Source organism: Camelina sativa, chromosome 1 (genome assembly GCF_000633955.1).
Source record: "Camelina sativa cultivar DH55 chromosome 1, Cs, whole genome shotgun sequence".
Taxonomy (NCBI): domain Eukaryota; kingdom Viridiplantae; phylum Streptophyta; class Magnoliopsida; order Brassicales; family Brassicaceae; genus Camelina; species Camelina sativa.
Genome location: NC_025685.1, coordinates 2,096,192 through 2,110,735, shown reverse-complemented (window position 1 = coordinate 2,110,735; position 14,544 = coordinate 2,096,192). Strand labels below are relative to the sequence as shown.

General features: G+C 36.7%; 6 protein-coding genes across 7 annotated transcripts; 5 read left to right on the top strand and 1 right to left on the bottom strand.

The window, feature by feature from the left end:
• LOC104718261 (germin-like protein subfamily 1 member 7) lies at positions 39 to 1,211 on the top strand. The gene is made up of 2 exons (XM_010436008.2): positions 39 to 236; positions 509 to 1,211. The coding sequence occupies exons 1-2, from the start codon at positions 110 to 112 to the stop codon at positions 1,057 to 1,059; spliced, it is 678 nt and encodes a 225-aa protein (XP_010434310.1). The 5' UTR covers positions 39 to 109; the 3' UTR covers positions 1,060 to 1,211.
• On the top strand, positions 1,416 to 4,386 carry LOC104718110 (transmembrane protein 184A). 2 transcript variants are annotated; one of them, XM_010435892.2, is made up of 8 exons: positions 1,416 to 1,688; positions 1,866 to 1,976; positions 2,096 to 2,252; positions 2,376 to 2,449; positions 2,553 to 2,702; positions 3,010 to 3,295; positions 3,408 to 3,641; positions 3,727 to 4,386. In XM_010435892.2, exons 3-8 carry the CDS (start codon positions 2,097 to 2,099, stop codon positions 4,096 to 4,098), a joined length of 1,272 nt encoding a protein of 423 aa, XP_010434194.1. In that variant the 5' UTR covers positions 1,416 to 1,688; positions 1,866 to 1,976; position 2,096; the 3' UTR covers positions 4,099 to 4,386. The 2 variants fall into 2 exon arrangements, with proteins under 2 accessions (XP_010434194.1, XP_010434120.1); XM_010435818.2 differs by having other exon boundaries at positions 1,866 to 1,982.
• On the top strand, positions 4,989 to 5,749 carry LOC104718019. Its single transcript, XM_010435710.2, has one exon. It carries the CDS (start codon positions 5,158 to 5,160, stop codon positions 5,590 to 5,592), a length of 435 nt encoding a protein of 144 aa, XP_010434012.1. The 5' UTR covers positions 4,989 to 5,157; the 3' UTR covers positions 5,593 to 5,749.
• On the top strand, positions 7,350 to 8,158 carry LOC104717922. Its single transcript, XM_010435596.1, has one exon. The coding sequence runs from the start codon at positions 7,591 to 7,593 to the stop codon at positions 7,927 to 7,929; it is 339 nt and encodes a 112-aa protein (XP_010433898.1). The 5' UTR covers positions 7,350 to 7,590; the 3' UTR covers positions 7,930 to 8,158.
• LOC104717637 (germin-like protein subfamily 2 member 3) lies at positions 10,199 to 11,579 on the bottom strand. Its single transcript, XM_010435277.2, has 2 exons — positions 11,314 to 11,579; positions 10,199 to 10,943 (listed from the first exon to the last, which is right to left on the bottom strand). The coding sequence occupies exons 1-2, from the start codon at positions 11,423 to 11,425 to the stop codon at positions 10,393 to 10,395; spliced, it is 663 nt and encodes a 220-aa protein (XP_010433579.1). The 5' UTR covers positions 11,426 to 11,579; the 3' UTR covers positions 10,199 to 10,392.
• On the top strand, positions 12,181 to 13,006 carry LOC104717732 (protein PYRICULARIA ORYZAE RESISTANCE 21-like). Its single transcript, XM_010435389.2, has 3 exons — positions 12,181 to 12,345; positions 12,426 to 12,501; positions 12,586 to 13,006. Exons 1-3 carry the CDS (start codon positions 12,334 to 12,336, stop codon positions 12,879 to 12,881), a joined length of 384 nt encoding a protein of 127 aa, XP_010433691.1. The 5' UTR covers positions 12,181 to 12,333; the 3' UTR covers positions 12,882 to 13,006.

Sequence of the window (14,544 nt, the reverse complement as noted above, 5' to 3'; positions counted from 1 at the left end):
TATATAGCGCATCATTAGCTTGCAATATATCTCAAATCCTTACCACAAAGCTAAAGAGAAGAAAAAAAACACACACACACACACATACACAAAATACGAAAATATATAAATGGAAGGGTTTCTTCGGTTCCTTGTAGCGAAAGCCATCTTGTTGGCTATAGCATCTTCATTTGTGTCTTGTTACGACCCAAGTCCTCTTCAAGACTTTTGTGTTGCCGTCGATGACGCTAATGGCGGTAATATCTCTATTTACTATATATAACATGTTTGTGTGTCTTTTTGGCTAATGTTAATGATCAATTTTCACTAGCTTCTTTGTAATTCGAAACAAATTAATATATATGGACTAATATATGTAAGTGTAACAGAAAGTATGATTGACATGTTTACAGTATCATATAATAAAGAGAACAACATCAAAACAAATATATGAACATTAATCACCAACGTATACATAACATGGATAACGCTACAATTAACACGATTGGATTTTCATCTGTGTTTTCAGTTTTCGTGAATGGAAAATTCTGCAAAGACCCAAAATACGTGAAAGCCGAAGATTTTTTCACTTCCGGACTAAACATCGCCGGGAACACCATGAACCGCGTCGGCTCCAACGTTACAAACGTTAACGTCGACAGAATCCCTGGACTCAACACCCTCGGAGTGTCCCTTGTCAGAATTGACTTTGCCCCAGGAGGTCAAAACCCGCCACACACGCACCCACGTGCCACCGAGATACTCGTGCTTGTTGAAGGAACGCTCTTAGTCGGGTTTGTAACATCGAACCAAGACAACAACAGATTGTTCTCAAAGGTTCTTTACCCCGGAGACGTATTTGTGTTTCCCGTTGGAATGATACATTTTCAAGTGAACGTTGGGAGGACTAACGCGGTTGCGTTTGCTGGTCTCGGTAGCCAAAACCCCGGTACGATCACAATCGCAGACGCGGTCTTTGGATCGACGCCTTTGATTATGCCAGAGATTTTAGCTAAAGCGTTTCAGCTGGATGTGAACGTGGTTAGATACCTTGAGGCAAGGTTTTCTCGTAACTATTGAAAAAGTTCTTACAGGAAAGGAATGACGGGAAACTGTAATCAAAATATGATGGGAAATGTACCAAAACATGAATAAAAATGATCTGAATAAAATATGTAATATAATATAATGTGTGACAAGTATAATAAAACAATTAAAAAGGATACAAATCATTGCTATCGGTTAGAGTTAGACTTGCGGTGGAAGGGAACAACATTATTCGAAAAAGATTTCTTTTACAAAAAACAAAAATAATACAAAAAGATTTTAGGGTTTGAAGTTCCCAGGCTGGATTTGGTTGGGCCTTTAATGGACCTCTTCGCTAAATTTATTCAGATTTAATAATTAAAGGTTTAATTATTCCTTAATCTCCGCGTTTTCTTTCTTCTTCCTCTTCCTCTTCTTCCTCTCGACTCTGCTTTGCTTTATCCCACTGAGAATTTTGAATTTCATTCATTCATATCCCCAAAGTTTTCTCTTTTTGGAGTAAAATCAGGAAAAGCGTTAAACCCCCGATCAGTGTAATCTCCGCCGTTTATTTCTGACTAAGGGTTTTTCCGATTTCAGTTTATGATCTGAGTCCGGGACTCTCTCTTTCTCTCTCTGTGTTGCTTTCTCATTGCGTTTACGATTCTTCTTCCCCTTTCAAGGTACGCTTTTGTTGATTGCGTTTTAATCACTCTCAGATCGTTCCCAAATTCCGGGGTTTCTCTTCATTCCTTTCAAATTTTCCCCTTTTATTCACTGCTTCAAATTCAACAACTCATCGAACCCACTTTATGAAAAGCTAATCGAAGGTTTACTTTCTTTTGAATCGTGAAAATTAGATTCGGAATTAGGGTTTTTCTCTGCTTTAAGCTTCAATCCTTTTGTCCACTTGACACCTCCCGGAGAATTCAGGCAGCAAGTAGTTCTTCTTCAGATCTTGCTTAGCTCTTGTACAGGTTTTAAAACCTTTAGCTCCTTTTGCAATTGCGTTTGTTTCTTTCTAGTTTGAGAGTTTGTTCAGAACGTAATTAATCACAAAGTTATCTCCTTGTTTTTTTTTTTTTTGCAGAATGGCGGATTTGCTTCCCATTTACCTCATTATTGTGGCGTTTCTATGCACTGTCGGAGCCATTGCTTTGGCCTTATTCCATATCTACAAGCACCTTTTGAATTATACCGAACCCATTTATCAGAGATATATTGTGCGCATCGTCTTCATGGTCCCGGTCAGTTTTTGCTGTTTCAACTGTTTTCTTCTCTTTCTCTTTCATATACTGATTATTGAAGTCCATTTCATGTTGAATTCTCTCCGGCTAACATTGTTCTTACTTCTTTTGGCACTGCTACAGGTCTATGCCTTGATGTCATTCTTGGCTCTTGTGTTGCCCAAGAGCTCGATATATTTTAACTCCATCCGAGAAGTGTGAGTGTTTCAATATTTTGCATATTTGCTGGTTTAGCATTCAATGAGATTCCTCAAGTTACTATACTAAGTTCTTAATGATGTAATCTTTTGTCTGTTTCAGTTACGAAGCATGGGTGATTTACAATTTTCTATCGCTGTGCTTGGCATGGGTTGGAGGCCCAGGTTCAGTAGTTATAAGCTTAACTGGCCGCTCTTTGAAGCCATCATGGCATCTCATGACATGTTGCTTCCCACCACTGCCATTAGACGGGTTAGTTTGCAGACTTAAACCTACATTCACTGTGCTTATACTGGTGGCATTTGTATATTTCTTTGAGTTCTCATATGATTTTTCACTAAATCTTGGAACTTGTTAAATTTTTAAATAAACCATGCTGAGGATCTTTATGAATGAATGATCATTCAGTTGCGTGACTCTGGTTTAGCATAAGCATTAGAATTTTTTTTAGTCCAGATATATTAGCATCAGGAATTTGTTTGAATCTCGGTTTTGAGCTCTGTGACGACTGTCTTACATAACATCTAAAATCTGGTACCTGATTTATCTTTCTTTAAAGGCGTTTTATTCGACGGTGCAAGCAAGGTTGTCTGCAATTTGTTATTCTAAAGCCAATCCTAGTTGCTGTCACACTTGTGCTTTATGCAAAAGGAAAATACAAGGATGGAAATTTTAGCCCTGATCAATCCTATCTCTATCTTACCATCATCTATACAATATCATACACAGTAGCTTTGTACGCACTGGTCCTCTTTTATGTGGCATGCAAAGATCTGCTTCAGCCATTCAATCCAGTCCCAAAGTTTGTGATTATAAAGTCTGTTGTCTTTCTAACTTATTGGCAGGTAATGTCTTTCTCGCTTGCTATCAATGAATCTGGTTTTGGCATTAGCTTTGGTATTCTCCACAAATATTTTAACACATTTCTTCTGTCTGGCGAACCTTTTTGTGTTACAGGGTGTTCTAATTTTCCTTTTTGCTAAATCTGGATTTATAAGGGATGAAGAAGAAGCAGCACTCTTCCAAAATTTTATAATATGTGTGGAAATGCTTATTGCTGCAGCTGCTCATTTCTATGCATTTCCGTACAAGGAATATGCAGAGGCCAATGTTGGAGGAGCTCGAAGTTTCTCAAGAAGTCTGGCACATGCTGTTATGCTAAATGATTTCTACCATGATACTGTTCACCAGGTAAGCCGATAACAAATATTTTGAAATGACTGATCTGTGGCCCTTTGCTGCGGTGATGTTTATGTTGGGTTTGCTATTCTTGCAGTTTTCCCCGACATATCACGATTATGTGCTCTATAATCATAATGATGGTGGTGAGGAAGGGACAAGGAAGTACCGGGCACGAACATTTGTGCCTACTGGTCAGGAAATGGATGCTGTTAGAAAGAACAAACACATGTTTGGAAACAAGATAGATGGTGTTTCAGTCTCTAGTCAATCTTCAGAATCAAGCACACCCAAAACCTCTGGTGTAAGTTGTGATCATGCACGCCCTGAAACCATGAAATCTTCTTTGCTTGTGGATGCCTCGGACTCAGTTTCCACAATGTATGACATGTCCCTCATTGACATTGATATATCGAGCTACCCAAGCAAGGTACCTTCTGCAAATATAGGTGGAGGAGGACCTAAATAGTGGGCTAAATTGATGTAGAATCCACCATTAACAGTAACAAAAGTGTTAGATTTAGGAGTTTCTCAAGTGTGTTGTTAAGCAGGAAGATTTTAGTTGGAGATGGAGGTATAAGTGTGATTTTTTTACTCTTGTATGTGTTCCTTTGTTGTTCTTATGATTTTTCCACTGGTAATTAATTTACTTTGCACAACCTGTTTCTTGTTATTGCTTGTTCCACGATATTTGGTTTGTAGATATGAAATGATTATGGGATATTTGGATAAACAATCTCAAAAAAGTTGTGAATCAGTTGGTGTGGAATTAGAAAGAGTTGGATGGAGTTTGGAACTATGTGTATTGCAGAGTTTGGAGCTGTTAGGCTATCTCCTCTGATGTTCCTTTCAGACCACGAATAATAATAGTATTTAATAGTTTTGTTTGTGTGCTATTTATGCTAACATTGTATTATTCATTGTAGTGTACACAGTACACCCCAAAAAGAATTGTTTCTTTTGTCGTACTTAAGTCTTACATTAATATTTTATAAGACTCAAACAAAAACCCAAGACCCCAACAAGAAAGCATAAGATAAACACAAAAACATTCATCGTTTGAAAAAACTGTCAATATCATAATGTCACTTAAAGTGTTTTTAAAAAATCAATCAAGTAATTCTGGAAAAATCATAATTTAGATTATATTTGCAAGTCTAGTATTTTAAAATGGAAACAAAACCGTCATAATATTTTGCAATCTACGTAGACATTGTTTATATAATACTTAAGCAGAACGTGAACATTGAACTTTGAATTGATATTTGTAACTTGTTGGGAAGTTAGATTAAAGTCTCACCTAGATATATTGTATTTGATTTGACGAGACCACTTTTTTTATTTTTGGTAAAAGAAGAGAGAAAGAGAGAGACACACACCATTAAAAGCAGAGAGAGTAATAAGAGTACGTCAAAAGGCAAAGCCAAAGCCAACAATATTTAAAGCAAGAACGTGAGCACTGGAAACAACGATTGATATATATATCCAAACAAAACCGTATTCGTTGTAACGACGGCGGTGTGGTTTTATGTTTATACAAGTTAACCAAATAAGCCATCACCGTAATCTACTGGAAGAAATCTCCATCAGCCCTTTTTTAAACTCAATTCTTGACTTTCCAAATCTCCCAATTCCGATGAGCAGAAACATCAGCAGCAGCAACGGCGTTTGTTGGCAGAGCAACAGCGGTTACTACGGCTATGGTTATGGAGGAGGAGGATACGTGGAGAAGAGGCAACTGTTCCTGAAGAGCTACCAATTCTCGAGGAAACAGAGCTTAACAGAGAAGATTCAAAGATCCGTGAAGAGAGTTGTCAAGAAAGTTGTTTGGATAAGGTTGAAATCTGCTAGGAAGCTGAAACGCGTCGTTTGGTCGCGTCTCAAAACAGCGTTTTTCTACCGCCGTAGACGCTTTTTTCGTCTCCTTCATCCAAACAAACCTTCATCTTACTGCTTCTACTAAGTTTTTCTTTTCTCTTCTTGTCTCTGTTTCTTCGTTAGTGTGTGTGTGTGTGTGTGCGCGCATATTAGTATCGCTGCGTGCTTCAAATTAAGATTTATCCTTCTTTCTTAAGTTAATGTTGTTTAATTGATTCACTGAAATGATCTTGTTATGGTTACATATTATGATCGAATTTGGAGAAAAAAAAAAGAGTTATCAAGATTTTGTTTTGTGATTCAGAAAGAGACTTAAGGATACGAAAGATCATGCAGGAAATGTGAACTGAACGTCAGATTCAGTAAATGTTCGTATTTTTTAATAATTAAGACAGTTTGTATGTATTGTATGAAATCATATGTGTACTATACTAGTCATTAGTCACATTACGCAATAACGTAGACGAGTCAGTTTCCTCTTTTCTCGTGTCTCTTTCCTACAAGTCAGTGATATTATTTCGTAAGCGACTTTTATTCCTACATTGGGCCTCTTATGGGCCTACAGTGGACCTGAAAATGAAGAACGAAAGTGGTTAGCTAAACCGGTTAGAGAGTTCGGTTGAAATATTATTTAGGATAAAAAAATAGACTAAGCAACCAACTTATTCCTCGTCACCAATCCAATCATTGACGATTACGTGTTTTATAGAAATTAATTTTGGACCTTTGTCTCTCTTCTCTTTCTTAAGTAATATTCTTCTCTCTCTTTGTTATTGTTGTCACATTTGTGTCAGGGATTGCCCAAAAATAATTCTTAGATTTTAGAAGAGGTAGCTACTCCTAACTCTTTTAACTAACACTTTTAACTTTAGTTTATTAGAAGAGACTTCCAAATTCCAATCATTTGACATATCTCCCCAATCCCCACCATATCTTCCCCTCGATTTATTTTTAGCTAAAGTAAAAAGCATTCTATTATCCACGACCTGGTCCTCGGTGGTTAATGCAGCAAGTAGTAACTGGCAAGACCGGAAAGTTTGTTATCTAGCTAGCTCTGTTTTTCAGGTGTTGGTGTATACACTATGGCATGAGCGTAATGGGAGAAAGCATGGTGAGTCACCGAACCCTGCCTCTCGCCTCATACAACGCATTGACAAGCAAATCAGAGATCAACTTCTCGTCATCGGGCTCATCTCACGGGGGATCGCCGCTATGACGATGGTTTACTCATATGGTTAGACACTAGGCCTTAATTTTGTATACTATTTTTTAAACTCATAAACGAACTGTTGCACTAATTGTACCAAAATTCTCTTTTGAATATAATTTAACATTACATTCAAAAAAAAAAAAAACATTCTATTAAAAACATCTTTGGCAGATGCATTCTCATGAAAACGAAATCGGAGTTCCCTTTGTTACACGTAACAAACCGTATATTAATACCATAATACCAACAAAAATACTATTTACAGTATTCACATAAAATGTTAATATTGATATTAACAGTCATAAATGGGACAAGCTTTTTGGATTAGCAATTTCGAATGAAACTAAAAACAGAACATGGTTTTTATTTCCCATTTCCACAAAACTCCATCACGAACTTGCGTTTAATTTTTAAAAACTTCTCTGTGATTCACACATGAAACCAAAACAAAGGGTTTGTCTTCTTTTTGTAGCATCGCAGTCACAGCCCTTAACCGCGTAGGTCCATATACAGAGCATCTGCCTATGTGGTTAAACAAGAGCTGCCCATTTAAAACACAATTTGGATATTTTGTGGGTTTTAATTTTGAGAAAATCTAAAGAATAAAATCATGTGCTTTAAGAATCTTTCTTACACTCTCTCTCTCTTTAAAAACACATGCCCTTAAGCCACTTCTCTCACCATCATACATCATCATACTGTTCTTCCCCTTATCTCTTAAAGCAAACACATTTCCTTTTTGTATTCCTGCTCTGTTTTTTCTGTTTTGCTTCTTTTAGTCTCTTTGTTTCGTTCTTAACCTTCTTCATTAGACAGTGACTTTGTATTGTCCTAAAACAACAACAAAAACCCAACTTTTTATAGTAACTTAAGATGTTTCAAATTGTAGGGAAGTACCGGTGGAAACAATCGTATCGGTACAAAAAGCTAACTGAGCAACATGAAAAACTGACAACAACAACACCACCAACAACAACAAGGTCAAGTAAAAGACATTACTTGGGGAAGAAGAACGAGTTTCGAGCAAAAGGGTTTAGACTAAACCGATCAAGGAAGCTGGTACTTAAGGCATTAGCTTTGCCGAGAAGAATCTTTAACATCTATGTGCGTATCACAAATCAGATGAACAGAGAAGGTTTGTATCCGAATCTTGTTTTCTCTTCTCATTGGGGTTTCCCTGGTCAGCTGAATTCGAGAGGTGGGTTCCGTTAGAGAGAAGAGGTCAAATTTTGATTACTCAAAAAGGTATGAAACAAAGCAATGTAAAAGCCAATGATTACGTGAGATAATTAATACATACCATGTACTTCTTCTAAATTCTTATGTTTTTTTTTTCAATTTAAGGGGTAATAAGAGCAGAGTCTATAATTTGTTATGTTTCATAGTTGAGAGCAAAGTGGTTGAGTGATTCTATTTAATATCATCATCACTCTTTGTAAAATATGCAAGTAACGTTGGTTTTTATGTTATTGTTGTTGTTGGAGAAGAAGATTTGCTATCATAAAAGACACTTGAACTTTTACAGACTATTCGAACTTAACGAAAACAGGATATGATGATTTGTGACAACCACTTTTTTTTCTTTTTTTTCCTAATGAATAAAATAAGACTTTGGTTAGATTAAAATAAACAAACGGTGAAAGAAACAAACAGTCGAAAAGCATGTCAGTACAAAAATACCAACTAACTTCTCTCTCGTTGCAATTTACAAAATGTTTTATAAATAAAGGAACTAACTTTATGGAAGGAAAAATACAAATAAAGAGATTATGAGGTATTTATGCTGCTACAGCACACAATATATAGATTCATCATGTATTTTCAATTGATAAGTACTACATAGGTAGAGAGACTAGAGAGAAATACTGATATTAGTATTGTTCTCTAGGCTTTATAATTTGATAGCTAAAATAATAATATGATGATATAAGCTGACAAAGGCTAACTTGGCTAAGGCAGATTAAATTTTGAAAAATGGCCTTTGTTTAACCGGGGAAGGACTAAAACAGCAATAAGTTGAAATATATTACAGCCGACGGCGACGCCGAATCTAATAATATATATATATATATATATATATATTTTTTAAATCTTTTTTTTTGTCAACAATAATTATTAAATTAGGTTTATGAAGAAAAGTAATATAATTACGATTTGAGAGTGACAAAGAGCCAGCGAGGTTTGGAAAACACAAAGCGTGAAGGAGACCGGAGCAGCAAGTAGGAGGAAGATGAAACCACGCCTCTGTCACTGTTTATTATTATTATTATTATTATTATGATACATCTCTCTGCTCGATCCTCTATTATTGAAAAAAAAAAGAAAAAAGAAAACGGATTCTGGTTAATGCCGGTGAGTAACCCAGACGCCGAAGACAATGAACAGAAGAACGAGAAGAAGAAAGAGAAAGCTAAAGGGAATCATCGATTCTTGATTCCTTCCTTGTCAAAAGCTAAGAAACGAATCGTATCTAAGAAGATCACAAGGAAACCCTCATCGCCTTCTTCTTCTTCTTCTTCTTCTTCTGGGTTGTGGAAAAAAGTTTGCTTTTGTGGAATTGATACTTCCCGTACCAATACATTGGAGTGGTCATCTTCTTCTAATCCTGACCTTAAAGGTGAGAACTTTACGCTCAGGGTTCTGCTACAGACCAATGATTTCTTCTCTAAGGACTCTAATCCACATCTCTCTTTGTAAGTTCATATATACTTCAGATTCCATTCAATCTGTATACATCTTCTTCCAAATATTCATCAGTACCCACAAGATTTGTGATTGATTATCTTGTTAATCAATCTTGTATATCCTCTTATGTACCTGTGGGTCCTTGTTGTCTCACTTGAATGTTCCACATGATAATTCTTAATGTCTCTCTGACAAAGACTATTTTTGTAAGATCAGGAGATTGAGCATTTATTGAATGTTCCAATCACACTCTACGAGCATTGATTGCTGTTTCCATGAGTTGTTTATCTTACTAGTATAGCCACCAAGTTTATAAATTGTCAAGTGATTGATTGGTTACCTTTTGACACATCACCTCTGCTTTGGATCTTTATGAAAAGTTGAATGTTTCAGATCATTAGTATGTCTGTTGTTATACACCCTTATTATGTAGTTGTGGTTTTGGCAATTGATCTTTTGATTCAAGTATCTCTCTGAAGCCGCAAAACCCTTGTGGTAGTTATGCCTTTATTAAGTCTTGATTTTGCAATCCCCAATAAGCATTTGTGTATTGGATCTGGTTTTAACCACAGAGTGATTCTCAAGATGGATCTTGGATATTTGTCTGCTATGGCTGAGATGATTCAGAGTTGTACCTCTCTATCCTTTTTCTTTTTTTTTTTTGTAAACTCAGCTGAAAGTTTAGCCATTGATTCTACAGCACAGAAAGCCAAACGGAGGACCACGAGATTATTGCAGTAAGGTATGCTTCAAACACTGTCGATTGTTCAAAGAAGAGATTGGTGATGAGAATGTCTACTCGTTGAAAACTGGTCTCATTGTAATCAATGGGCCAAATATAGCCAAAATAGTATCTACAACAATTTATAAAAATACAAAAAGAAGAAGAAAAGTTGCAAAGCTTTTTTGCTTTTGCTTACAAGTTTACAGTTTTTATGTTCATCACTGTATCATTTATTACGTTATTGCTGTGGTCTGAAACCTATTTATTTATTTCTTGGGTGGGAATTTTCCCTTTAACTTCTGAATCTCTGGTGCTCCAAGCCCGCCGAACGCTTTGGTGAGCAGCTCATCAGGAATAGGCGGGTTAGCACCAAACAGAGACTGTCCAACGACTTGAGTCCCTGGAAGCTGACTATCGAAAGCAGCGATGACGGAAGCAGGAGCGTTGTTAGGGTTCTGCTGGAAATGTAGGAGAGCTTTGGGGAAAACGAAAACGTCTCCTTTGTTGACGTATTTGGAGATAAGTTTCCCGGTAGTGGTTAAGAAACCGACGAAGAGACGGCCTTCGAGGACGAAGATGGCTTCAGAGGCTCTTGGGTGAAGATGTGGCGGGTTGATTCCGCCTGGTGCGTAGTCGATCCGAGAGATGGAGACTCCCAGAGTGTTGAGGCCAGGCACTTTCTCAACGTTGGCTCCTGTAACAGCTGAGCCCATTGTGCTGTTGGCTGTGGCTGCAGCATTGGCTAAGCCTACGAAGTAGAAGTCCTCTGGCGTTACTTTTGCTGGGTCTTTGCAAGGGTATCCGTTGACTTTCACCCCTAATCAAAAAAACATGACATTGGTCTCAGTTAAATTTTACATTTTTACAAAAAGTTAATGTAAGCGCAAACAGAATAGAAATAGAGAGAGAGAGAGAGAGATAGAGAGAGAGAGAGAGAGAGAGAGAGAGAGAGAGAGAGAGAGAGAGAGAGAGAGAGAGAGAGAGAGAGAGAGAGAGAGAGAGAGAGAGAGAGAGAGAGAGAGAGAGAGAGAGAGAGAGAGAGAGAGAGAGAGAGAGAGAGAGAGAGAGAGAGAGAGAGAGAGAGAGAGAGAGAGAGAGAGAGAGAGAGAGAGAGAGAGAGAGAGAGAGAGAGAGAGAGAGAGAGAGAGAGAGAGAGAGAGAGAGAGAGAGAGAGAGAGATATGATACCGTTGGAGAGATCGGCAACACAAAAATCTTGAAGCATCATTGTTTCGGCGATGGCCGTGTGGGCGGCCACGAGCATGACGGTGACGAATATATGGATCATAGAAGTTGCCATTGTTGTTTGATCGTTGCTTGTGAGAATGTTTTATTGATGAGTTTGAGAAATCCTTTGACCTTGTTTCTCAATTTATATTATCCATGTAAAGAAGATTTTAACCAATGGATAAACTTATGGAGAAGAGATAAATATGGAGAGGGCCATAAGATTGTTATTTTTAAATTTTCTGTCATAATTAGATTTAGGTGTTGTGATCGTAGGCTAAAATTTGGTGTTCGATGAAAAAGGTTTTTGTTTGTTAGAGACATTAATATAATATAGCCTATAGTTTCTAGGATGACACGCACCATAACAAAACACACCTTCAAACTCTAATAATCACCAAACTCGAAATGATTGATGATCTTGGTTGTGTATTAGTTAGGACTCAAAGGTTTGTTTGGTTAAATTGATAAGTGATAACCAAACTTTGGAAGGTACGGTTCTGTATCTACCCAAATAATTAAACCAATACCTTAAACCGGATAGAGGTGAACCAAGATGAAATTTCTCTATCCATGCATTTGCATGATCTTAAGATATACAATACACAATAAATAAAAACATGTTGGGGTCATGTAAGTACAAATTAGATAGAATATGGGACTAAAGATTTATTTATGAAAGATTTCAGGATTAAACAAATTCTCTCCTCAATAATGTCCCAAGTAAGTCCATGAGATGGTGGCTGAATACCAACTAAGCAAATTCCCAAAAACTGTATTCAATTATATAAGAAACATGCATCTAAGCACGTAGATACTGTAATCTATTGATAATTTAATTATTAAAACTGACCAAACACAACTTCAACTGCTTCAAACATATTATTCCAATCTGTCATCTCTATTGTCTTCACATGTTTTTAATAACTTCACCTCTCCCTTTCTTCATTCCTCCAAACAAAATTCCTCTAATCCCCCATCATGACTGTCAAGGTAAGCATATCTTAATCCTAGTACTAGTTTTCTCAAACCCGACACCGAATGATTCCATTTTTGTTTTGGTTTTTGAGCAGAAAGTAGAAATCAAGGTGGATATCAACTGTGGGAAGTGTAACAGCGCAATCATGGAAGCAGCCACAGATATAAAAGGTAATTAAAAAAGTATTTAATTAAGCAATCTGTGCTCTTAACATATCGGATATCCTATTGAACATGAGATTTGGATTGGTGCAGGTGTGAATCATGTTTCATTAGATGAAGGGAAAAGCGTACTTACCGTGGTGGGTACGATGGATCCGGTCTGCGTTGCATCAAGGCTGAAGAAGATTAAACAGAAACCTGTTATCATCAGCGTTGGACCACCACCAAAACCTCCTGAGCCACCAAATCCAGCGCCTGAAAAAGCAAAGCCTCCACCAACACCTGAACCACCAAAGCACGTATGCAAGCCACCTCCACCTTACTGCAACAGCTGTGATGTTGTGTCTGTTACTACATATGAAAGTGGAAGCGGCTGCAACATTCTCTGAGACATGTTTCTTGTACCATAGCCTTTCATGTCAAGTCTGGAAACTTATATTTAGCCAAGACTAATTTATCATATGCTATTGATTATGCTTTTTAATTTCTCAAATATGAATCTCTGTTGTTTCTCCCTCCCCTGTTTTTGATTAGTCACAAGTCTAACGAGTTCCCTTCCTGGTCGTATACACCAAATTTTTGATTGATTTTCAATAAACATGAAATGTAAAGCCAGAAAGTAGGCGGCTGTCACGGTAGATAGCTAAGCTAGGCGTGTTAGTCATGTTGACCTGAAACGTGCTATATAAGATGCATAGACCAAATATATCGAGGATGCTATTATTAAGTCGTAGCACTCAGGCCCATTAGAGTCATTGAGCCCATAAAACTTATGCAGATCCAGGAAATTGACAGTGGGAAACATTGGAGTTCTTACGGAAACAATAGAAAAAAGCAGGGACCTCTGTGCAAAAACAGAAAAAATGTTGAAACAGAAGCAAGTGGACGACCGCGGCGTAAGATCAACATGTGGTGATGTGCATTGAGAGACCAGACCATGACCATATATATTTTCTCGTTTTTCCACGCACCCTTGTTTTTTTAATTTCTTTCTCCAACAAGTCTCCTTCCTTTTAATAGGATAGTACTATAATCTAGTAATTTTTAGGGTTTTTTTTTTTCCTTTTTTTTTTTGTTGAAAACATATGCAATTATTCATATCACACTATATCGTGCTTATCAAAACGGTATTTGGTCTAAGTTGACATGATTGCTTCGAAATAACTCAAAACAGTTATCAAGAGAATGTTTTAACTTTTAAGAAATGGTATAAGTTGGAGATGGATTAAATTAATCCACCATATGTATCATAGGTGTCGTAAACGTTACATAACAATCATCAATTCAGTCGGAAATATCAATGTGGTTTTTGCTTCTCTCAAAGGGTATATTATGAGTTTCCCCAACTTCCCCATTATATCATCAGCACTTGTTTCTTTGACACGTATGTGTTCTGCTGCACCCAAGTGGAAACTGGAAAGCAGAGTTGGGAGAGATGATCATAATTCTTAAATCACAAGGGTTCGTTATGCAATCAAGTCATGACGTCAACGTCCGTTCAAAGTAAAATAATTTGTTTGTGAACTTAACCCAAAAAAAGAATTGCTGAGATAATATATATATATATATATTATTTTCCAAGATTATCTGTATCTTGTAGAAAACAAATACTAGTACTTATCTCTTTAAATTTTGACTGACGTTATTATCAGCATAATAACAATACATCATCCAATCAAATTGCTATAACAACGAGAGATGTAAAATATCAAGGCTAGAGAGCCAATAAGATTTCAAATCGCATGGGACCCATATACTCCATGTGCTTAATTATATATGTTTTTGTCGTTGTTTGTTGCCTCACTCTTCTTTTGAAGTGTGAACTAAGATCTAGCAAACCAAAAAAGATGGTCTCTGTCTTTGTCAATACAAGAGAGAGAGAGTTGTTTGATTTTAGTTTTTCTATTATAATTAAAATAGAAACTCTCACAACCGTGAATCCAGCCATGAAACTCTTTTTGGAATTTAAATAATTGCTTCTTCAGTCTTCACACTACTCTCTCTCTGCTTCTTCTTCGATTTCTCTTTTTTTTTTTTTTTTTTTTTTTTTTT